Source organism: Diabrotica virgifera, chromosome 7 (genome assembly GCF_917563875.1).
Source record: "Diabrotica virgifera virgifera chromosome 7, PGI_DIABVI_V3a".
Classification (NCBI taxonomy): domain Eukaryota; kingdom Metazoa; phylum Arthropoda; class Insecta; order Coleoptera; family Chrysomelidae; genus Diabrotica; species Diabrotica virgifera.
In genome coordinates this window covers 188139978-188164468 of record NC_065449.1, presented here as the reverse complement: position 1 = coordinate 188164468, position 24491 = coordinate 188139978, and the positions used below count along the sequence as shown (strand labels likewise).

The window sequence follows — 24491 nt, the reverse complement described above, 5'->3', positions numbered from 1 at the left end:
CAATTCTCCTACAACCATTTCGGAAAGCCTTTTTTAACTTATTGTACAAAATGTGGATCTGAATTGTACAATTCTCATTCTGGAAAACCTTTCGACTTTATTTTTTTTTTAATTTCGACATACATATTCATATATTATCTCTTGCAGGTAAATTGATAAGTTTTGTAATTGATCCAAAGGTTTCTTTTCAGTTACCTCCTTCACCGCAACAGGTGGGGATGCCGTCCCCACAAGTCGGTTATAATACGGCTTTTGAATTTTATAAGCCACCATTGGGGGTGCCACCTCAAACTATGGTTCACAAATTAATACAGGTTAGTACATTAAATTTATTTTTAAATCAACTCGTGTACCTTTGCTTCAACAACACTGAATATTAGAAGAATAACAAAATGAAGAAAATGAACAATTAAAAGACATTTAGGTTCAACCAATGGATGCCTTTAAACTTCACATACCAGTTGATACCAAATGGACAATCAAAGAAGGAACATCTATCCTACTGTAGATTGTAGATAGAAGAATCGTTTGGACACGTAGACCTTTACACATTGCGGCCTGAAAGACCATCTATGTTTGTAGCTTTCGGATAGGCTTTAGCACCTGCTGCCAAGCGTCTTTTGGGCAGATACCTTGCTTCTGTAGGTACTTAAAAACCTTTTCCTCTTTGCGAAGTTCATACTTGTCCGTTGGATATTTTCCGGCCCTTGCTAAGCTTCAAAAATTAGGACGAGTGAAGAAACCTTGACTCTTAAATAACGGAAGATACGACTCTAGATCGAGAAATTGCCCACTGGATACGGAATGGTTGGTTTAACTGAGAGCGAATATGCAGGGTACTTTGAAATCGAAAAATCAGAGAAAGACTGAAAGGGTTATACCCTATTCCACGAACATACGCCTGTTTTGGATTACTTCGACAACGAATATTTTACTGTGCAAAATAAGAAGAACGAAAGTAAATTGCAAATTACATTGTTGTTTATTGGAATAATTATTAGCGCCATTTACTTTCGTACTTCTTATGTTGCACAGTAAAATATTCGTTGTCGAAGTAATCCAAAACAGGCGTATGTTCGTGGAATGGCCCATACAAGAGTGTGGTGAGACCTGAGTTTGTTTACGGCGATGAAGTGTGGCCTATGAAAAAGATACTGGAAAAGAAGATGGTAGCTGAAATGAAAATGTTACGGTGTATGCTGGTTAACAGGAACGACTTGATTAGAGAAAGAGCCGTGGTGACTAAAGTCTCAAAAAAGATTTAAGAAAAAAGACTGCAATGGTTTGGTCACGTTAGACGTAGAAATAAAAACAATGTGGGACGAAGGGTAGAACTCTTAGAAGTTAATGGAAGGAGAGATAGAGGAAAACCGAAGGAAAGATGGAAGGACTTTGTGGCAGGGCACTTGAGAGAGAAAGGTTTAGATGAAGAAGAAACGATGGACAGAAACGAGTGGTGCAGAACAGTTTGGAACAGCGACCCCTGGAAAGGAAAAAGCCGAGGAGGAAGAAAAGAAGAAGCATCAAAGTTTTCCTGACTACTTCTCAGTGTTCCTTTAACGTAACGGGATGCAGTTCCACAATTTCCGGCTGACTGAGGCTGCGTTGTTCCTCTTCCTTGTTTGCTGTGGTTGTTTGTTACTGGTTCGTTATTGTCACACGGAGAGCTAGGGACTGAATGATCACTTTCGGTACGTCGACAGAGGGCTTGTGATATCTGGAGTTAGGTCATCCACGGCGTTCTCTCGGAAGTTCTCACCTCACAGATTTTGCCACAACGACGGAGTGCTCTCTGATGGGAGGATTAGTTATAATTACAAGGGAAAAACAATCGTAACTAATGTGGATATAAGAGTATGGTAGTGGATAATATGGAATCTTCATTTATTTTGGTACCTTTTATCACATATCTCACTAACAATCATTTTAACAATTTTAAATAGAATAATGTATTCTATATCTGGGACTTTCCTATTTTCTTTAATAGATCGCGACAGCGTTCTCATAGTGGATTTCGATCTATTTTTGAAATTCCGCTTAAAAAGACAATCTTGTTTCGTTTTGATTCAGAGGCGGGCCAGCATCTGCACTGATGAAGTTCATAACAGAAACAGCTGTCTGTAGATTGTGCCGTGCCTCTGAATCGAAATGAAACATACATTGTCTTTTAATTTAATTTAAATAGAATACATTAATAATTTAAATAACGTAAATGATGATCTATGACTTAATACTTTGTAAGATTTTTCCTACAATATTAAAGTGATTATTAAATATTTGATCATGATAACTCATCAAACAATGCAAGAATGATACAACAATCATACTCGATAATAATACACAATATTACACAATACTTTTATAATTTTAGACTTTTAAATATTTCGACTTTTTTCTTGGATATTATATTTTCTTTGATAGGGAATTCCTAGATATACTTACCCATAATTAAATTCCTTTTGTATTAAATCAAGAAAAGTAGTGTTGGGACTGAGCACAAACATTGAAAAGCTGCCCATGGTAAACTGAGCTTCTATTATTAATGATGGGGAAATTTCTATTGATATCAAAAGAAAAGAAAAGCACATTAGCAGAAGCCACATATGGTGAAACTATGGCCCTGACAAAGAAGTCATCATAGACGCTGAGAGAAACTCAAAGATCAAAGGGCAATGTTACGAAAATAGTTGGAGACAGAATAAGGAAAGAAGTAAATTTAAGTCACTGATGTAATGGAACGAATTTCTAGTCTTCTGAGACACGTAGCCAGGCAAAACATGGACATTGTGGACAATCAGGATGTTAAAATGAACACCACGTAACATAAAGTAACATATTCGAAAAATAGTTGGGACAAACAAAGCTGGGAATTCCGGGAATGGATTGAAAATAAAGCGAGAAAAAGAAAAATCGCTGTTGTATAAACATAATACATGCATTATCCTTTATTGACTTTTTTATATTATTTTTTTTAATACAGTAGAACCCCGATTATCCGTGCTAATCGGGACCGGAGGTGGCACGGATAATTGAAAAGCACGGATAATCCGAACATGTATTTCTTATGTATAATACATATGTCATATGTACATATACACATACATTGTACCTACCATAAAAAGATAACTGAAAAATAAATATTTCATTATGAGTCTCTCTTTCCTTTCTATGAGATAACCGGGGTTCTACTGTATGTAAATAAAAAGTAGGTATTATTCCTTTGTGCTCTTCTGATAACCCCTTATTGAAAAATGAGTATTAATTATATGTTCCAAACCTCTTAAAATGGGTCGGTTTAAGTCAATAGGTATATTCACAACCAATTTTGTAGTGCATATCCAATCTGTTGTTAAAACTTTCACTCTACATCGCAAAAATATATATTTTGAGATTTTTCCATCCTTAGAATGTATTATGCAAAATATATTATCTTCCAAAAAAGTTCTGACAGATATATTTTGACATTTCGTCTAGTGCAAAGGACAGAAAACGATAATTAATAATTTTTTTTTCGTTTATGGTCATCAGAGTAGATGATCTTAGGTGTAAAATATGTAAACGTTTTGTGTTGGTCTTTGGATTTGAATATAAATCAAAGACTAACAAATCGATTTAAGTAGAGTTTGAGCTATAATATTTTTAGTAATTATTGTATTTATGTGTTCCAGACTGAATTAACATGTCATAGGATACAAGAGTTCGAAACTCAAGCGTCCTCGGACTTAGAAATGGCTAATACTAAAATAGAAGAATTAAAACGGGATAACGAAGAACTGAGGCATCAAATTTCGACGCAGCAGAAATCCATAGACCAACATAAACAACAAGTGAATAAGTGTATAGAGGTTGTCAAAAAACTGCTCAAAGAAAAAAGTTCGATAGAGAAAAAGGAAGCTAGGCAGAAGTGTATGCAAAATAGGTTAAGGTTAGGACAGTTTGTGACGCAAAGGGTGGGGGCGACGTTCCAGGAAAATTGGACGGACGGTCACGCATTCCAGGAACTAGCGAGGTTAGTTTTTTATTTACTAATTAATGTAAGAATTTTCGTTAGTATTGTATTTCAACTACTTATAACACAAGTTTTTTTAAAATAACATCCGTTTGCCGTTTTTTTTTAATGTAACAAAACTCATTTCTATATTTTTACTATTTTCTGTGGCAGTTAAGGAGACTTTTACAAAAAAAATTAATTGAAAAATCCTGTATAATGGTATACAATTTATTGAAATTCCTTTAAGGGCTACATGAATCATAGAAGAAGCAGCCAGGCATCAAAAGACCATTTACAGATTTTACTGGACAGCGAGGGCACCCAATATCCACCAAAAATCGCTTATTAGAGAAAAAAACAATGTTTCATTCGATAAAATTACAATAAAAGTCACATTTTGCAAAACTGGGAGACGTTTTCTTCAGAATCTACTACACCAGTGATCGGCAGACTATTAGCCAAAGCGCCAAATATGAACATTATGACAATTAAAAAAAATGGGAGCCAAGTCTGCTTGTTCAGTAACCTTTTATTACAATAAATAAGTAGGTAACTTTAGTACACTAAATTAATCTATAGGGTCTAGAGTCTAGCCGATTAAGATAGTGAAAAATTGCCCCAGCGATATTCTAAAAATAAAGATACCATGTTGTTTTACATCAAAAAGTATTCGACCAAAAAATTGTTAGACCCCTAGCCCTACCCATAACCCCCCAATAAATTAAAACGTGTTTTTTCGTTTTGTGGTGATATCTTTGTTTTGAATCAAGGTAGACACTTCTATTTTCTTTTGTTTTGTAGTGTTTTTATTTCCTACAACATTGTATTTTTTACAAAATTTTTGATACAAAATTTAATTTTTTTTGAAATTCTGATATGTAGAACCGAAAAGGGAAAGAACATCAAACGAGAGCTTTTTCAGCTGATCGTAAGAATCACGAATACTATTCCAAGAGTTGAAAATGATCATGTCTTACATCTCCAAGATCACGTTTTTTCTTCTCCAATATTTCAAATTCAACACAAATATTTTAGCATTTAGAGCGCCATTCTTCCTTGTTTTTTAAATCAAGCAATTATTGTATTTCAAAGCTACCAAAGTCAAGTTCAAAACTCGGTTGAAATTTTCTCCTTTTGAATCTCAACTCGCAAATGCTAATTTATCAAAATAAGATGTAATTTATTTCCTACCAAGTTTTTGGTTAATGAAAATATTGTGCTTTCCGTGGATATCTGTGCCAGAACCGCACTTACGGAGCCAAAGAGCCACATGCGGCTCCGGAGCTGCATTTTGCCAACCACCACTGTACTACACCAATCTCAGTAAACCAAATTTTTTTTGATACCTCATATACTTATACGACTACTAAATAATAAACCTCTAGAATGTTAAAAAAATCTTTTTAATACAATTCACCCCCCAAAACAGACGGTTTTTTGAACTTTCTATAAAATCACATATAAAAGTTTTAGTATATAAAAATAACTTTTTAAAGATTTATTTATTAGTTTTAAGTTTCACGAATGGAATCTTGTTGGAATTAAAAAAAATGTTAAAGGGAAGTAGACCTAAATTAAAATGCATATTTTGGAAGACGCCCTCTACAGTTAAAAACAACTAAACTAAAAGTGACAAAAAATTTAAAGTAATTAAACCTTAACAAACTTAACCTTATGTTCAAAATAATTGTAACCACAAAATAACAGTTTTTTTCTTTAAAAATATTTAAAAATTGTCCTCTTTTCCAATTCTGAAAGTAAAAGTCGCCTTAAAATATAATTTCAGTTCAAAATACTTTTATTTTGACATTTCGATTTCCACTTCGAAAATCGTTCTTTTCTTTTTTCGAAATTTCTGAAATGGAAATAGTCATGTCAAAATAAACTTATTTTCAACTGCAATTGTGGTTAATTTCAATTAAAAATATTAAAGAATAATAAAATACCACAAGAAAATAGCTTCTCAAAGTGCTATGCTAAATGGTACTCAACGCCAAATATGAATAATATATGAACAATTTCTATCAAAATTATTGACTACTAAAATATTGCTTGTAAATACTTTTTAGTACCTAATATTATTTATATTATGTAAATAACTCGTCAGCACTTCAATTAAATACAATTTATTTCGACACTTTTCGCTTAAAACATTTCGAATAAGTTCGAAAACTTCATGATGATAAACCTTGATCCAGAAAGACTATGATGGTCAAATGTGTTTCAAGACGGGACTGAAATAATCAGAATCCCGTTACTCTACATCTACAGCATGGAGTTTTCCATACATCTTTCTCAACATATTTTCTTTGTTTTCAGGCGGCAAGAAGAAATAACAGCGGAACGGGAGGAGATAGATAGGCAGAAAAAATTGTTGTTAAAGAAGAGGCCTTCGAATAACGAAAGTGGCCGAAAGAGAAACAATTCTAGTGCGTTGTTAAACGGAACAGACTCCGGGTTCTTAAAGCCGGACGCGGTACCGGGTTCGCTAACGTTACAGGAGTACTACGAGGCGGACGAGATCCTGAAGTTACGGCAGAACGCGCTGAAGAAAGAAGACGCTGATCTCCAGCTCGAGATGGAGAAATTGGAGAGGGAGAGGAACCTTCATATTAGGGAGTTAAAACGTATCCACAACGAGGACCAGAGTAGGTTTAATAATCACCCGGTGCTCAATGATAGGTAAGTTATTCAGTTTTGAGTAATACTAATTAATATTTTTCTGCAAATATTATTTGCTAATAATCTGAGTTTTTCTAAACAACGCCTTAAAACTACAAATCATTTTGCCCCATATACAATCTTTTCTTTAGTAGAACCTTAGTTTTCATACTAAAGTAGAACTTTAGTATGTCTATCTGTGCGGACAAGTAAAAAAGAAGTATACAGTTATTACTTAGGGAATTTATATTTCTTCTCTGGGCCCATCTGATCCAAAAATATCTCCATCATCACTGAAGCTTATTGTGTTTGCTGCTCATTGTTGTTTCCTACACCTAGTCTAGAAGTAGATTATTTTTGTACCATGTAGAAGGTTGTACAGGTAATTTAGTTAATGTGCCCTAAATACCAGGGTCTCCTCCTGGTTGCCCATGTAGTTTTTGTTTTTGCAGTCCAGCGCCTCGCAATCGCATAAAACATGTTTTACAGTTTCCGGTTCCTTTTCGCAGAATCTGCTGCAGTTAAGGTCTCCATCTCCTCTTTTAGCAAGTTGATTTGCTTTTTCGTTGCACCTTCGATGCTCTGATGCCTGGTGCCTTGGTACACAGACAACCTAAATCTTGTTCCGGCCCCCCATTCAGTTCTTTGATGCAATTCCACACCAGCCTTAGACTTTTTAATGCGATATAATATTAATTAAATCATTGTTGAATTGAATTGTTGAGTGTTGAGATAAGTCCTCTGAGGATTATATTGTAAAAAGAAAAAGAGTCCCTGTAAAAAGGATACAACAAAGAACAATGCAAAATTCAACTTAATTCAAGATTCTTCAATGGAGAATAAAACAATGTTACAAACAAACAAGAACTGAGGAAACAATTTTTCTAATGAAAGGACAACAAGCTAAAATTAAAGATAAGCTGTGAATATATCTCTGTTAACGAAATATTACATTGTGTTTTAAATCATTAAATAGTTCATAAAAGTAAAAGAAGAATAGATGCGTTTATTTTAAAAATGTTTTCTTTTTGTTTATCCCTTTTGTAAAATCTTACAGTTGGTTTTATACTTAGATAGATTTTCTGTTAGTCCTCTTTAATTTTGTTGAGCGTTTTCTTTTAATATAACAGACTTATCTGCCTATTATGAAGTTTTTACAGTTGCATACAGATTTTTATAGGCTGTGTTATATTAGGGACCAGTTATTCTTATTAAGTTAATAGGTTCTTGATCGAAACCTTCTGCATCTTTGTAGATTTAAAAGTAGTAGAAGACTTTAGACTTTCTGTTAACTGAAATGTTGTGGTAGCTGATAATGTTGGTAAAGATGAGAATGTCAAAAGTCATAGTAAAAATACAAAATAGCTAACGTGAAGAATTCACCACCAACAGTATAACTGATACAGGGGATGCTCTGCCGGGCCTCCTTTTTAACATTACGGTGGAGAAAGTTATAACCATACAGAACTGAACAATCGAAATACACTATTTAATAAGTCTACCCAGATATTGACCTACGCAGATGACTTGGACCCTAACAGATAGGCGTGGATCCCGCGTACCAAAAAAAAGCTTATTAATAGCAAGCTGCAAATTTGTTAATAGCTTAACGGTGTTTTGGACAACATTCGATGTATGGGAACACTGGAACAGGGGAAGTTTTAATTAAGGAACAGGTTACAGGTTTGGATTGTCAGACTACGAAAACGTCCCATGTATTTTGTCGGACAGAACTTCCAATTGATTTGTTACCTTTTCATTAAACTCTCATGCAAAAATCAGACTGCTATTTATCACCAACTGGGCATTTCAATAAGTCTGACACGTAGAACAACATCAAATGACAGGAAGTATGTTGGTGATAAAAAATCGCATTCTGATTTTTGCATGAGAGTTTAATGAAAGGGTAACAAATCAATTGGAAGTTCTGTCCGACAAAATACATGGGAAATTTTCATAGTCTGACGTTCCAAACCTGTAACCTGTTCCACAATTAAAACTTTCCCTGTTCCAGTGTTCCCGTACATCAACGTTTGTTTGACTAGACACCGTTAAGCTATTAACAACTTTTCAGCTTGCTATTATACAGTGATGAGCGCGCTAATAACCGGCAAAATAACACAAAAGATGGAAAACGTATTAAGTTGTGAGATAAAAAGAAATGAAACTAGTCGAGTTGCGAAATTTAGCGATATTAACCTATAAATTTACATTATATTGATTGTTTCCCACCTTTAGACGTATCGGACGAGTTTGGCAACTACAACTGTCACGGTGACAGTTTTAGTTGACTTACTCCTCTGATACGTGTAAAGGTGGGAAACAATCAATATAATGTAAATTTATAGGTTATATATATAGTGGCTAAAACACCCCCGTGGGGGTAGCGCCGCCTTTACAGGCTCTCTAGATCCATGTTTTCGAGGTGGATCAGTCCTCCGTTCTTCTCTTTCTTAAACTGCATTACATATCCGGTTCCAGCTCCTTCTGTCTCTTGCTTTTTCTTCTGCATTTCTAATACCCATGCCCTCTAGATCTCGCTTCACCTCTTCCAGCCATTTGGACCTCGGTCTTCCTCTTCGTCTCCTTCCGGCCGGAGACCACTTTGTCACTATGTTTATTATCGCTTCTTCTCCTGCTCTCCATACATGCCCAAGCCATCTCAATCTTTGTCTCTTTATTCTCCTGACTATATCTTGCCCCTTCAATTCCTCATTTATTTCGTTATTTCTTCGACTCCTGTATTCACCCTCTATTCACCCTCTATTCACCCTGTAATTTATAGGTTAATATCGCTAAATTTCGCAACTCGACTGGTTTCATTTCTTTTTATCTCACAACTTAATACGTTTTCCATCTTTCGCGCTATTTTGCCGGTTATTAGTGCGCTCATCACTGTATACTCAGACAAATATTAGGCCCGATACATTAGAAGCCTACAGTGTGTTGGATATGTGGCTAGATCACATAAAAGTAACCCTGCAAAGTCATCCTTGGTAGAGATAAATGGATAGTATGGATATCAATACCAGGATCATCGTATAAGATTATGGATGGCATTAAGGTGCAAAGAATAGGACCGAATGGAGAAATGGGCTGAAGGTCGAAGCTCAACTATGAGTGCCGTAGCATCAATGATGATGATGATGATAATAATGTGTTACATTAGGGACATTTCTTGTAGATGTCTTTTAGTGTAAAAACCTTAAGTTAGACTGATGGTTTTTTTGTTTTTTTTTAGGTATCTACTGCTGATGCTGTTAGGGAAAGGGGGGTTCAGTGAAGTACATAAGGCGTTTGATCTCAAAGAACAGAGGTACGTCGCCTGCAAGGTACATCAACTCAATAAGGACTGGAAAGAAGATAAAAAAGCCAACTATATAAAGTGAGTGGTAACGTTTGCTCCTTTTTTTCTAAACGAATATTATAGTAAATTTAATAAATTATTATGTATTTTTGTGTTTATTATGTATTATGTGTATTTTTTAAATAAATTATTATTTTTTCAGGCATGCGTTGAGGGAGTACAACATACATAAAGCGTTAGATCACCCACGGGTAGTTAAATTATATGATGTATTTGAAATAGATGCAAATTCTTTCTGTACTGTACTAGAATACTGTGATGGACATGATCTTGACTTTTACCTAAAGCAGGTAAGTGTAGATATTTGTTAGTGTTCATTTGTCTGATCAATAATACTCAAATTACAGTTTAATTATTAGGTATGCATCATTCTGACAAACACTCGTTGAAGTATGAGATGCCCTCTCTGGTTGTCTTTTAGGCCCAACGCCTACAGCGTCACTGTTTCAAAACAACGGCTGAAAATTAGTCTTATCTGTAATCTTACCAGTTTACAACCTAAACGAAACCTGTCTCCATCCACGGAGCAAATGGTTCTGGATCAGTTGTATTTATTCTAGTAGTACTGCAGTGGTTTTACCATGTTGAGTTTCGACGAGGAGGTCATGGTTGATTACTATGAGTACCTACTTTGAGAAAAATGCAAAATTGTTTAATTCTTGGTCACTCATCTTAACATTGAGTGTTAAATTCCACTACGCTACCAAAACCACAAAACAGTTGCGAGCCCAATTTGTTGCTTTAAAACAGTTGCGCCGTGCGCGCTAGGCCTTCCTCCTCCTCTATATTTTCTCCTTCGTAAGGATGTAGTGGCGTCATGTAAGTTGTTTGACTATTTCTGTCCAATTCTCTCTCTCCTGCGCGTGTTGTTTTGCTTCGGAGAATGAGTAACCAGTCATGTCCTTGATTTGGTCCGACCATCGTAATGGAGATCTTCCTCTGGATCTTCTGCCCTCTACGTTGCCTTCAACTATCCTTAGTTCCATGTCTTCTCTTCTTCTAGTTATACGTCCAAAATATCTCAGTAGATCTAACAATAAAACACTGAAAACGTTTATTTTCTATACTTACACAAAATTTATTATAACTATGTGACTACAGCTGTTTCGGCAGAGTGCCTTTCTCAAGTGATTTAGTTTATTATGGGTTTGCCTTTTTGAAGTCTTTAACTGAAGAGGTTGAGGAGTGGGGAGCTGTTTGTCTCGAGTTGGTCATTCAGAATTGTATTTGTATTTTTTAATTTATTAATTTCCATAGATTCTAATAAAGATGGCTTAAGGCCTTTATTTTGAATATGCAGAATTTGAAACTCTTCATTAAAAGAATGATTATGATCTAGAATAGAAGGTGAAGTGCGTATTTAGATGTGTCTGTTTTTCTATTCTTGAAAGCCCTTTTGTGTTCTGCTATCCGTTTGTCAAAGATTCTGCCAGTTTGACTGATGTAAGTTTTCGGACAGTCACCACAAGTTAGTTTGTAGACACTCTGTAGTTGTTTTCTCTTTCGGCTCTTATTGTTCTTAATATATTTGCTTAAGTTGTTGTTAGTTCTGAAAGCTGGTGTTATTCCTTTCTTTTTTATGTATCTGGCTATTTTTGTTGTTATCTTGCCAGTATATGTGATAGGGCAGAAGGTACTGAGTTCTTTCTGTGGTGGTGGATAGACTAATTTCATGGCTTTCTTATGGAGTTTTTGGTTTAAAATTTTATTAATTATTTGTTCGTTATAGCCATTGTTTACTGCTATTTGTTTAATGATGTTCAGTTCTATTTCGAAGTTATTTTTTGACATGGGAATTTCTGTCAATCTATGTATCATGCTATGGTAGGCTGCTAATTTGTGTTGTGTAGGATGGGATGATGAATTGTGTATAGTTGTGTCAGTATGGGTAGGTTTATGATATACGCTTGTATATCATAATATATGACATAAGGTTTATGATATACGTTTATGATATACGGTTGTATACAGGGTGTCTCATTAATAATTGTCCATATTGTAACTGGAGAAACCTTAGCATAAAATACAAAGATTTAACCTAAAACACTTAAATAAAATGTGGTTCTTTATTGAGTTACAGGGTGTTTTATCTAAAAATTTAAAAATTATTTTTGCTCAGAATTTTCAAACTGTTCGACGTATCCTTTTTATACTTGGCAGGAAGTGTAGGTACTGTACAAACTACTAAACTATGTTAAACAAACGTTTCTGGCTATTACCAGAGGCGTGCGACAGGGGAAAGTGAATGGTTGACCCTTTCCAAATTCTACGCCACTGGCGAAATTGCTATTTTCGTTCAATTTTTGGATTCTCCAATACTTTCTGTGAAAATAATATACTCTTCATTCGTAACGATAAAATCATTAGTTTTCGAGATCTTTGAAGTTAAAAATGAAACGACACGGTTATTTTGATTAATGTATTGTGTCACTTTATTTTTAATTTCAAATATCTCGATAACTAATCATTTTATCGTTACGAATGAAGAGTATATTATTTACATAAAAAGAATTGCAGAATCAAAAAATTACACTAAAATAGCAATTTCGTCAGTGGCGTAGAATTTGGGAACGGTCAACCAGCCCCTATCCCCTGTCGTACGCCTCTGGTAGAAGCTAGAAACGTTTATTTATCTTAATTTAGTAGGGTGTACAGTACCTACACTTTCTGCTAAGTATGATAAGGATACGCCAAATAGTTTTAAAGTACTGGGTACAAATAATTTTTAAATTTTAATCATATGAATCATATCATAAATTAACCAAAATAACTGTTATATGTGCCGCTTCATATTTAACTTCAAATATCTCGAAAACTAATGACTTTATCGTTACCAATGAAGAGTATATTATTCACGTAGAAAGTATTGGAGAATCTAAAAATGGCACTAAAATAGTAATTCCTTCAGTGGCGTAGAATTTAAGAAGGGTCAACCATTCACAATCCCCTGTCGTACGCCTCTGGTAGTAGATATACACGTTTATTATCACAATTTAGTAGAGTGTCTAGTAGTTGAATTTTCTGTTAAGTATGAAAAGGATATGTCGAATAGTTTTAAAATGCTGAGCAAAATAGTTTTTAATATTTTAGATAAAACACCCTGTAACTCAGTAAGGAACCACATTTTATTTAAGTGTTTTAGGTTAAATCTTCGTATTTTGTGCTAAGGTTTCTCCAGTTACTATATGGACATTTATTAATGAAACACCCTGTATATACCGTGTATAACGAACAAACAATTAATAAAATTTTAAACCAAAAACTCCATAATAAAGCCCTGAAATTAGTCTATCCACCACCACAGAAAGAACTCAGTACCTTCTGCCCTATCACATATACTGGCAAGATAACAACAAAAATAGCCAGATACATAAAAAAGAAAGGAATAACACCAGCTTTCAGAACTAACAACAACTTAAGCAAATATATTAAGAACAATAAGAGCCGAAAGAGAAAACAACTACAGAGTGGTGTCTACAAACTAACTTGTGGTGACTGTCCGAAAACTTACATCGGTCAAACTGGCAGAATCTTTGACAAATGGATAGCAGAACATAAAAGGGCTTTCAACAATAGAAAAACAGACACATCTAAATACGCACTTCACCTTCTAGATCATAATCATTCTTTTAATGAAGAGTTTCAAATTCTGCATATTCAAAATAAAGGCCTTAAGCTATCTTTATTAGAATCTATATAAATTAATAAATTGAAAAACACAGATATAATTCTGAATGACCAACTTAAGACAAACAGCTCCTCACTCCTCAACATCTTCAGTTAAAGACTTTAAAAAGGCAAACCCACAGTAAACTAAATCACTTGAGAAAGGCACTCTGCCGAAACAGTTGTAGTCACATAGTTATAATAAATTTTGTGGAAGTATAGAAAACAAACATTTTCAGTGTTTTATTGTTAGATAAAATGAACTTCCATCAAGTAACGGTCGAATCCATCAATTATCTCAGTATATTTTGGTTGCTAGTTGTGGTTAGTCTAGTTTTTATGTTAAGTTCGGCTAATATTGAATTATTTGTGCGATGTGCGGTCCATGGTATGCGCAACATTCTCCCGTAGACCCACATTTCAAATGCCATTATACGTTTTGAATCATTGTGCTAGGCCTTAGTGTTCTTATAAAACATGGGAATCATTGTGTAGTCCGTGTATTTCAGGCTGCATTTCATTTATAATATTTCGTCTACTATTTTATTTTAGTTATTTGTGTTGTATTATCTTCATAATCACTATCTACTACACTATTTGTTTTTTGGATCTCAAGTCTTTGTACTTAAATCTAGAAGTTCCGTGCTTGGATAAAAGCCACAAATGTTCTGTGCAATTTCAGGATTTGCCCTGGCTTCGCACGTCAGATCTGAAAAAGATACAGGGTACATAAATACTGACTGCATATCCACCTGGTATATCCATACCTAGATCCCGAACACTTTGTCCTTCGTGATCTTTTAGATGTTAGGCTTATTGTCCTTCTGACAAATTCTTCCCTCTGCATGGATTAGTCTCGTCATTAGCTTCCTGTGCAACTGGCTCAATTCTTTGTTGGACTCCTTGTCAACCCATTTACTCATATTTACTCATATGTTTTTCATACATAGCTGCGAGTCCAGAATTGTGCATTGTGCAGCTCTCACTTTGGATCGTTTATTTTATTCATGATGTCGCATGTCATCTTCAGATATTTAATTTTGGACTTTAGAAGGCACAAGAAAACACATTGGATTTAGTTAGTTATTCTGCTGTAATAGCCTTGCACTTCGTTTTTTGTGACACAGTGTCACTGTGTCGGTGATGTAATAAACCCAAAGTACCACTACATCAGTCTACATTCTTCATATTGAGGAACACAGAGGCCTTCATCGAGAGTTTTATTAGGGCATCTGTTATGGGCCCTACTATTTCATTCTCAGAAATAATTTTTTCGGATTGTCATTGAGGAACGCTGCTGTGTTGATCCTGTTTGGAGTAGTTTTGTAGCTACCGCCACCATAAACTTTTGTGCAGCAAGATTGCAGTATGCTTAACAGCTCGAGAAGTAGTTCGAGATTGTATAGTGAATGTTTTTGTTGTATTCAAAAAATTACAAATATTGTTTGTCTATTTACATCACATTTTTTTTTAGATTTTCAATTCTAAATTTTTTTTGTCGTTTTGTCTGCCTGCTTTCGGTTGGCCTTGAAGATTCCAATCCAGTGCTCTCCCGCCACTGTCATTTGGGGATCTACGGAGTGCGTGACCTATCCATCTCTATTTTCTTTGTCTTATTTGCTTTCTGACATTTTCTTTGTTGGTTGGGTTCCATAAATTGTTATTCAAGGTTCGACTAGGTCAAAATATAATATGAAGGATTTTTCGAAACATTCTATTTGTGAAAAATTGTAATTGGTGTACTATGGGCGCTGATATGTTTTTTACCCTTCACAATCATATAGCTTTTACATTTGTGTTGAAGATTAGGCTTTGTACCACCATTACAGTCAATTATGCTATCCAGATATACATATTCCATCACTCTCTCAATTCCCTGGTTGTTGATCACTAGAGAGCGGAATATATGCAACACAACATATATGTATTTTTTCTAAATTTGTCTAAATATACAAATGCATATTAAAAATACTCAAAAATAAAACAATATATTAAGTCGTAAGATCTTCAGAAAAGTTGCCTTCAAAAATACGTACAACTTTCCTCAAACAATCGAAGCCCTCATTTTTTTCTAAAACATTTTTTAATTTATTTCTAATTGTAATCCCTGTATTTCCGGGAATTTTTTGACAATGAGCAGAAAAAGTGTTAACAAGATTAACCGAATCACTTAAGTGTAAATTCCTTTGTTTTAATGACTTTATTTAATTAGATCTGGTAAAAAACTAAAATTAACTTTTATGAACATAAGTTCTTTAGCAATTTGTACGTTACTTAAAGAACAAAGTACGTTACTTAAGCTGAAGAACAAAAGCGGAATTGTCTACAATTTGATGGATTTTTGTATTTTGATGCTTCTCTCTATGTCCGTCTTTATAGAAGTAAAAGCGAATTTGTTGAATAAAAACACTCTTTCCAGAAAAATTTCTTTTGTGGGACATGATGCTTTTGTTTGTCAGTTCCTCATTTAAAAAATGAAATGTGAAAATGAATGTAACTTACGATTTTGGAACAGGCCTTGCAAAATACTTTGTCTCCACTTAGCTTTAACTCGGGAAAACACTTTATCCAAGCACTTTTTTGAATGGTAGACATATTTAAATTTAATATATACCAATCACTTCAAAAACACTAAATATGATACAACGTTTACTTTAAACAAATGTTGGCCGGAAACTGACAAAATAATTATTAGACCCTTAAAAGCAGGTAGGACCTACGACTTGCTACGCTAATAAAATAATATTTTTCTGGGAACACCCATAATTGTTAAATTCAGGTAGTAATGGGAAAGTCCATATGAGCGATAAATAGATAAATAACGAGCTCGTTCATATCGAAGTTATAAAATTCCAACTAAGAGAGGAAAATTTTAAACTTTTATATAATTTATTTTTAAAATATGCAAAATAAATCGTGTTTAGCTTAAATATGCAATGTTGTGTTTGTTGTCTGAAAATATGCAATATATGCATCTATATGCACTTTGCATATATTCCGCTCTCTATTGATCACATAGCATAATCAACATTATAATTAGAATTAGGTTTTTGGTATATTATTAAATTGCTCTCTATTTTAGCATAAAACGATACCTGAAAGGGAGGCGAGATCGATCATAATGCAGGTCGTGTCGGCCCTGAAGTACCTGAACGAGATCAAACCTCCTGTGATTCACTATGATCTGAAACCGGGTAATATTTTGCTGACTGAGGGTAATGTCTGTGGTGAGATCAAGATCACCGATTTCGGCCTCAGTAAAGTGATGGACGAAGAGAATTACAACCCCGATCACGGTATGGATCTGACGTCACAAGGCGCCGGAACGTACTGGTAAGTTGTTTTGTATTAATAAAGACGGTCTGTTTCCAGTTACACCATGTAACAGATCTTCTCACGATATTTTTTGAGTGCTCCATTTGTTTGTAATACGTGTATTATATGTGGTTATCTTGTGAAAACGCAGACTGCATCATCCAAATGTATTCATAATTCAGAAAGCGTATTGATATACAGATATTTTATTGGTTGCATTTAACCACAGCTAGTCCCTTACCCAGACGAAATCCCAGACGAGGTGGAAAAGAACTACAACGAAAAATATACGACCTAATAAAGGATTGGGCAAGAAGAAAGAATTCCCCAAGAAGACTTTGACAACCTAACAAGACCCGATCTACTAGAAGACATGGAACATAGATAAATAATATAGTATTACCGGATAGATAGGCAACTCACTGTAAAAATTTGGTTCCTTTCACCACTTGCGACCGGTGTGTTAACAAATCACCATTTGGCGGGAAATTCAAATGGACAAGCATTAATTTCATCCGTTCAGCGCCTCTTGCGGGCTCTTTCGTTACTAATTAAAATATCTTCTTATTTTACAAGAAACAATCTCACCTATATTATTAAAGTAAAATACCAGAACTTACTAAACTTGTTAAAGTATTTTATTTAAATAATATCTAAGTATGTAATACTCATAAATTATTCCGAATTCTCAAGTTACAAAATATGTTGTTTTTGCTGTCAAATTTAGTAAGGAAAAGGGATATAAAAAAGTTAGACAATGTTTTTCTAAATATAGGTATGTGTATTTATTTGTTGTTTCAGATAAAACAGTTATAAACTAATTACTATTTACCTATGCATTTTTCTAACTTTTCTATGATTTGTACACAACGTTAGTGGCTTTCTTTTACTCATTTTTGTATGTATTTTAATACTGCAAAATAAAAGAAGTATAAACAATTGTAAATAACATGTGGTTTTGTACCATACCTGTTGACCTCCGTTTATTCACACTGTACAGTATACTGTACAATAATGTTTACTCAAATATAAAAAAAAACAAACAAACTTAACGGAAATTGGGAAATTCGACCATAAATGTAGCAAATACAAGTGTTTCTTAACATCGGCAAAAATATATCTGATATTTAAAACCAATCTATAAATTATTAAGCGCCACACTATATCAAGACACTGAAGACACATGAAGACACTGAAGACACTGAATCACAACAACCTACTTCTTTGAATTTCATTTTTTTTTTACTTACTACTAATCAATACTAGATGGAAGCAACCGTTTAAAATTAAAATTAATATACTACCATTTACATTGTGAATAAAGCGGATAGAAACATCTGGTCACGATATTTTGATACCAGTAAAGTGATGTAGGTACAATATACTGTACACCATGAGCGAAAGGGTTAAATAACCTGAAATTATTCTGAATCTCCAACTTATCACTATTTGTATTTATTTATATAACTATCATTATTTCTATTTATTTTGTATTGTATTTGTAGGTATCTCCCACCAGAGTGTTTCGTAGTAGGTAAGAATCCCCCGAAGATTTCATCGAAAGTTGACGTGTGGAGCGTAGGAGTGATATTTTATCAGTGTCTATATGGCAAGAAGCCTTTTGGACACAATCAGTCGCAAGCGACCATTTTAGAAGAAAATACTATATTAAAAGCGACTGATGTCCAGTTTGCAAACAAACCGGCTGTTACTAATGAAGCTAAGGTATGTAAACATATTCTATTTTAGTTTAAATCAGAGGTGTAACCAGGATGACCCTAAGGGGGTATGAAATAGTAATGGTGTTAAGCGTATAGTGTAATACATCCAAATGGGGGAGGGGGGTTATAACCCCCAAACCCCGCCTGGTTACGCCTATGGTTTAAATACGTATAATACGATGTAATTTTATAAGAATAAGCAAATTCTGCACATATAAAAAATACTACAAATTTGTACATAATAATAATCACATTCGCTTCGTGCGTGACTGTGGCGCTATCTACCCCCTCGTATTTAGTCACAGTAATGAACGTCTTTTCTTACATTGCTTTACTCCTTTATTTAATCAAATTAAAATTATAATAATAATAGTTAAAAAAGTTTCCTTTGCTTATAAAAAGGTAAAATACAGTAATAAAAACTTGGTAAAATTGTATATTTTATCACCCAGCTATGCCAACTATATACAACTTACACAACAACTTGCAGCTGGACAATTACGTGTTGCAAGTTTGGCCTGAGTTTTACTATTTCCTTAAACTAACATAATATTATACTCTTAATTACTACACACAATTCCAGAAAACAGAAAAAAAGGAAGAAAAAAGGAAAAATGTGCACACCAAATGTGGCAACGGTAATTAGCCAATAACTAAAATATTGAAAAGCCTGTAAATAAAATTAGTATCTACACAATAGGACAAACATGAAGAATGTCCTACAAAAGTGAGTGTATGAATTTTAACTATTTAGAATGGGAAATAAGCCACAATATTATTAAAAAATGATTTTTATTAACGTTTCGACGCCCAAATCGGGTGCCGTTGTCAAAATACAAAATACTATTAATATAAACAAAAATGTTGTTGCTTAGTAAAAAAATTCTTCTAATAATTTATTTAATTTGACTCATTTACATCGGCAATTCAGATACATATGATACATTTTAAAGTAGAAGACTTTAAAATGATATTGCCAATATTTATGAGTTGCGTTCCTGGGACGACTTTACTGAAAGATAGTTCATTCGATTACATGAAATCAACCCCAACTCAAGAATATCCGTCACAAAAAAAAATCATAGCATGTGATCTGTCTTTAAAAAGACAACCACATGCAACGGTGACATTAAAATTCTCGCGTTAGAGATCTCATAGTAAATCACGAGGGAAAACCAGGAAAAACCTCGTGATACTATCCCGACATCGTAAGTATTTGGTCTTACATTTAATTTACTCTCAAAATTAATACCAAATTCTGACTTTACTATAATTTTGTTTAAATTATAAATAATATCAATAATACATGGGTATATAAGTAATACTAAAATATAAAATATGTACTAACTCGACTATTGACTTACTAATTGTGGTATTTTCTTTCTATTGACTTCCTCTTTCAGTATGGGTATCCACATCCTACTGCATTCCACCGAGGAATTTGCGACACAATTGGTTTCGTTTAGCACAATTAGAGCCGCTTCTTTGATTTTTCTCTTTTTACTATCTGTTTCTTTCAGGACTATACTTGAATCTCTCCACTGAACTCTATGTTCATTATCCCATGCGTGTTGACATATTTGAGATCTATCAAATTCTCTATTTTTAATATAAGATTGATGTTCACTTATTCTAACGTTTAATGGTCTTGATGTTTCACCTATATAAAACTGTTCGCATTCACAAGGTATTTTATAAATACAATTCTTTGTCCTTTCTTGTTCATTGTTAGGTTTAGTTTTAGATAGAATAGATCTCAATGTGTTGGTTGTTTTGAATGTTGTTGAAATGTTGAATTTATTTCCTATTGTTTTAAGTTTCTCGGATAGTCCTTTTATGTATGGTATTGATATTTTCCTCGTATTATTTCTTGTGAATGTTGTAGGATCCCGTTCTATGTTGTTCTGTTCCATTCGATCCATTCTTGACAATTCCTTATTTATAAACGATAAAGGATAATCATTTTTTAATAAAACAGATGTTAAGAATTGTTTTTCTTCTAAAAAGGAATTTTCGTTAGAACAAGTAATTTTGGCTCTATCATATAAGGATTTTATGATTCCCTTTTTAACGTTGATGTTGTGATTTGATTTGTAATTGAGATATCTGTTGGTATGTGTTGGTTTTCTATACACTTGAGTCTCATATCCAGTATCCTTCTTTAAGACTAAAACATCGAGGAAAGGCAGGGTGTTATTATATTCCTTTTCCATTGTAAATTTTATTGTCTCTTCTTGATCGTTTATAATATTCAGGAATGTATCCAACAATTCTGATCTATGAGGCCATATTGAAAACACATCATCTACATATCTCCACCATACAGTGGGTTTTAAATTTTGTTTAGAAATGATATTAGTTTCGAAATCCTCCATAAATATATTAGCCAATAATGGAGATAAAGAGGAGCCCATTGCTAGACCAAAATTTTGTTTATAAACAAATTCAACAACATTCAAAACAACCAACACATTGAGATCTATTCTATCTAAAACTAAACCTAACAATGAACAAGAAAGGACAAAGAATTGTATTTATAAAATACCTTGTGAATGCGAACAGTTTTATATAGGTGAAACATCAAGACCATTAAACGTTAGAATAAGTGAACATCAATCTTATATTAAAAATAGAGAATTTGATAGATCTCAAATATGTCAACACGCATGGGATAATGAACATAGAGTTCAGTGGAGAGATTCAAGTATAGTCCTGAAAGAAACAGATAGTAAAAAGAGAAAAATCAAAGAAGCGGCTCTAATTATGCTAAACGAAACCAATTGTGTCGCAAATTCCTCGGTGGAATGCAGTAGGATGTGGATACCCATACTGAAAGAGGAAGTCAATAGAAAGAAAATACCACAATTAGTAAGTCAATAGTCGAGTTAGTACATATTTTATATTTTAGTATTACTTATATACCCATGTATTATTGATATTATTTATAATTTAAACAAAATTGTAGTAAAGTCAGAATTTGGTATTAATTTTGAGAGTAAATTAAATGTAAGACCAAATACTTACGATGTCGGGATAGTATCACGAGGTTTTTCCTGGTTTTCCCTCGTGATTTACTATGAGATCTCTAACGCGAGAATTTTAATGTCACCGTTGCATGTGGTTGTCTTTTTAAAGACAGATCACATGCTATGATTTTTTTTTTTTTTTTTTTTTTTTTTTTTGTGACGGATATTCTTTAGTTGGGGTTGATTTCATGTAATCGAATGAACTATCTTTCAGTAAAGTCGTCCCAGGAACGCAACTCATAAATATTGGCAATATCATTTTAAAGTCTTCTACTTTAAAATGTATCATATGTATCTGAATTGCCGATGTAAATGAGTCAAATTAAATAAATTATTAGAAGAATTTTTTTACTAAGCAACAACATTTTTGTTTATATTAATAGTATTTTGTATTTTGACAACGGCACCCGATTTGGGCGTCGAAACGTTAATAAAAATCATTTTTTAATAATATTGTGGCTTATTTCCCATTCTAAATAGTTAAAATTGTAAAAATGCCACAAGAAAATAGCTTCAGAACAACATTGAGTGTATGAAATATAAAAATGAGAAATATAAATAATAAAATAAAAAAATCCTAGAATTAAAATACTACTTACTAGTTAACAAAATCTTTGGAACATATCTGTACCATCTGTGAATAAGTCGATAACTCAAAAATGCAAACTTTTCGGTATGGCCATTTTAAACATTTTATTAGTTTTGAAGAATAAAAATTTAAGATTTGACTTATCCACTTATTCACGGATGGTACAGATATTATGTGTGCACTACTGTCCAAGTCACTATCAAGTAGATCCTGATCCAAATGTGGAGGTGTGGCAACCCTGGGTGTCTAAGAGTACCAAACAACTAAGTGAAAATGTCATACACAAACTTGCTGGACAAAGTGAATGTCTTATAATTCTACAAACTTAAAATTCTTCTTATGCCAAAAGTGGAACAAACTTTAGACTGATCTGGAGATCATTAATACATATGTGTAGTGAATCCTTGACGGATTTTTGAGGCTTCTAAAACAGAGGTATTGCTTCGTCCCCTTCTTAAATCGCTCTGCCTGGTGTTTGGGAAGGGTCTTTGATACTGGATACGTCTTTCATCCACACGAAACACTTAACACTGTATTCGTTGTGTCAAAACTAAGTAGATTTTACCAATCAATCAGGCAAAACTATTAAATATCTTGCTTATTGTAATTTGTAATTAACCCAGCTCTGATCAATACTCGCATTTGCTGTTTTAACTCTTTTAACTGCCTCTTTTTCTCCTCCCAGTGGGACTCGAATCTGTTATTTGATATATCTACCTATTCCCATCTGTTCTTCTACGTGCCCATACCAATTTAGTATTTTTCTTCTATATATTCCAGCACATTCTTAGTTACTCCCATTCTCCTTTTCATTTCCTTGTTTCCGATTTCATTTATTTTTGTACCCTGTAACACAATAATTCCATTTCTATGGCATTTTATAACATTATTTCTGTTATTTTTGTTTAATATGCAGATTTCTGCCCCATAGTATAGGTCATATTGCTACTGACTATTAATTGAGTGAAAAAAAAACATGTTTTCGTGTTTTTTGTAATGTGGCTGTTCCATAGAACCGGATTTAATTGCTTCATACACGTTCTTATTTGACCCAGCCGACTTTTTATTTCCTCTTCTGTTGTTCCGTTCCTTGAGACTATGAATCCTAAGTATTTAAATTTGTTTGTGCCTTTAATTTGTTGACTTTCGTTTACTTCATGGTTTTTACTGTTTCTTCGGTTGTTGGTAGGTAATCTGATTTCTGAAAATTTTATTTTTAGACCATCCTTCCAGTACTCTTCTTCCAATTTTCTGACCATAAAACCTGTGTTAAATGTTGGTTATAAATGACTAATAGTCGGTAGTAATCTTATACCAAGGTGCATATTTACTACAATAAACTGAAAGTATACAAGGAGCATTTTTATTAGAATAAACACCTTCTTATTTGTTTCCGCCGTTTAATTCTGCCACCAGGTACATCTATTACTTGGTAGAAAGTAATAACATAATAAATTCGTCATGAACGGGTCAGAAACGGCCATAAAACCTTTGAATAGCGTTGTACTGCGGTCGAAGTGTGAGACACGGGCAAGTCCCGAATTTGCCGGAAAGCCGCTTTCTGTTAGACACGGGATAATGCATAAAGTGGTTAAGGAGTGGTAGGAATTTTTGTTTGTACGTTTATGACAATGATTCTGTAAATATTCCTAATCTCAGTGATAGATCTATCTTTCTATCTAATCAGCACTAAATATCCATCCTTGGATATAGGCCTCCTTCTCCCCCTTCTTCCATGCCTCTCTGTCTTGGGCAATTTGTATCCATTTTGACCAGGCGTGTTTCTTCAGGTCATCTGACCATCGCATCTGTGGCCTTCCCCTTTTTCGTTTGTGGTTCCACGGTCTTCAATGTATAATCATTTTAGTCCATCTTTTATCCTTCTGCCGTAGGGTGTGTCCGGCGAACTTCCATTTAAGCTTTGCTACTTGGGTGGAGACATCTTTCACTTTTGTTTTGTTAAGGCGCATTCTCACGGTCGCTTTTAGTTGATCAACTTTAGTGAATCAACTAAAATGGAATGAGAATAGCTGTGAGAACATGTGTTTCAATTTTAATCAGTCAACTTTTGTTGATTCAATGAGTCAAACTTTATCGTTCATGAGTTATCGACATTTCTCAGACGAGTTGAATAGCGTTTGAAGCATATGAATAT

General features: G+C 33.8%; 1 protein-coding gene across 20 annotated transcripts in view; it reads left to right on the top strand.

The window, feature by feature from the left end:
- LOC114326009 (serine/threonine-protein kinase tousled-like 2) overlaps positions 1-24491 on the top strand; it is an 804614-nt gene that overhangs the window by 760016 nt on the left and 20107 nt on the right. For 18 of the 20 annotated variants that reach the window (XM_050655809.1, XM_050655808.1, XM_050655815.1 and 15 more), the window contains 7 exons: positions 180-314; positions 3669-4009; positions 6311-6673; positions 9894-10037; positions 10162-10309; positions 16768-17018; positions 18506-18725. In XM_050655809.1, the coding sequence (XP_050511766.1) occupies positions 180-314; positions 3669-4009; positions 6311-6673; positions 9894-10037; positions 10162-10309; positions 16768-17018; positions 18506-18725 (1602 nt within the window). The remainder of the gene's footprint in view (positions 1-179; positions 315-3668; positions 4010-6310; positions 6674-9893; positions 10038-10161; positions 10310-16767; positions 17019-18505; positions 18726-24491) is intronic. The other 2 variants (XM_050655810.1, XM_028274185.2) reach the window with 1 other exon arrangement.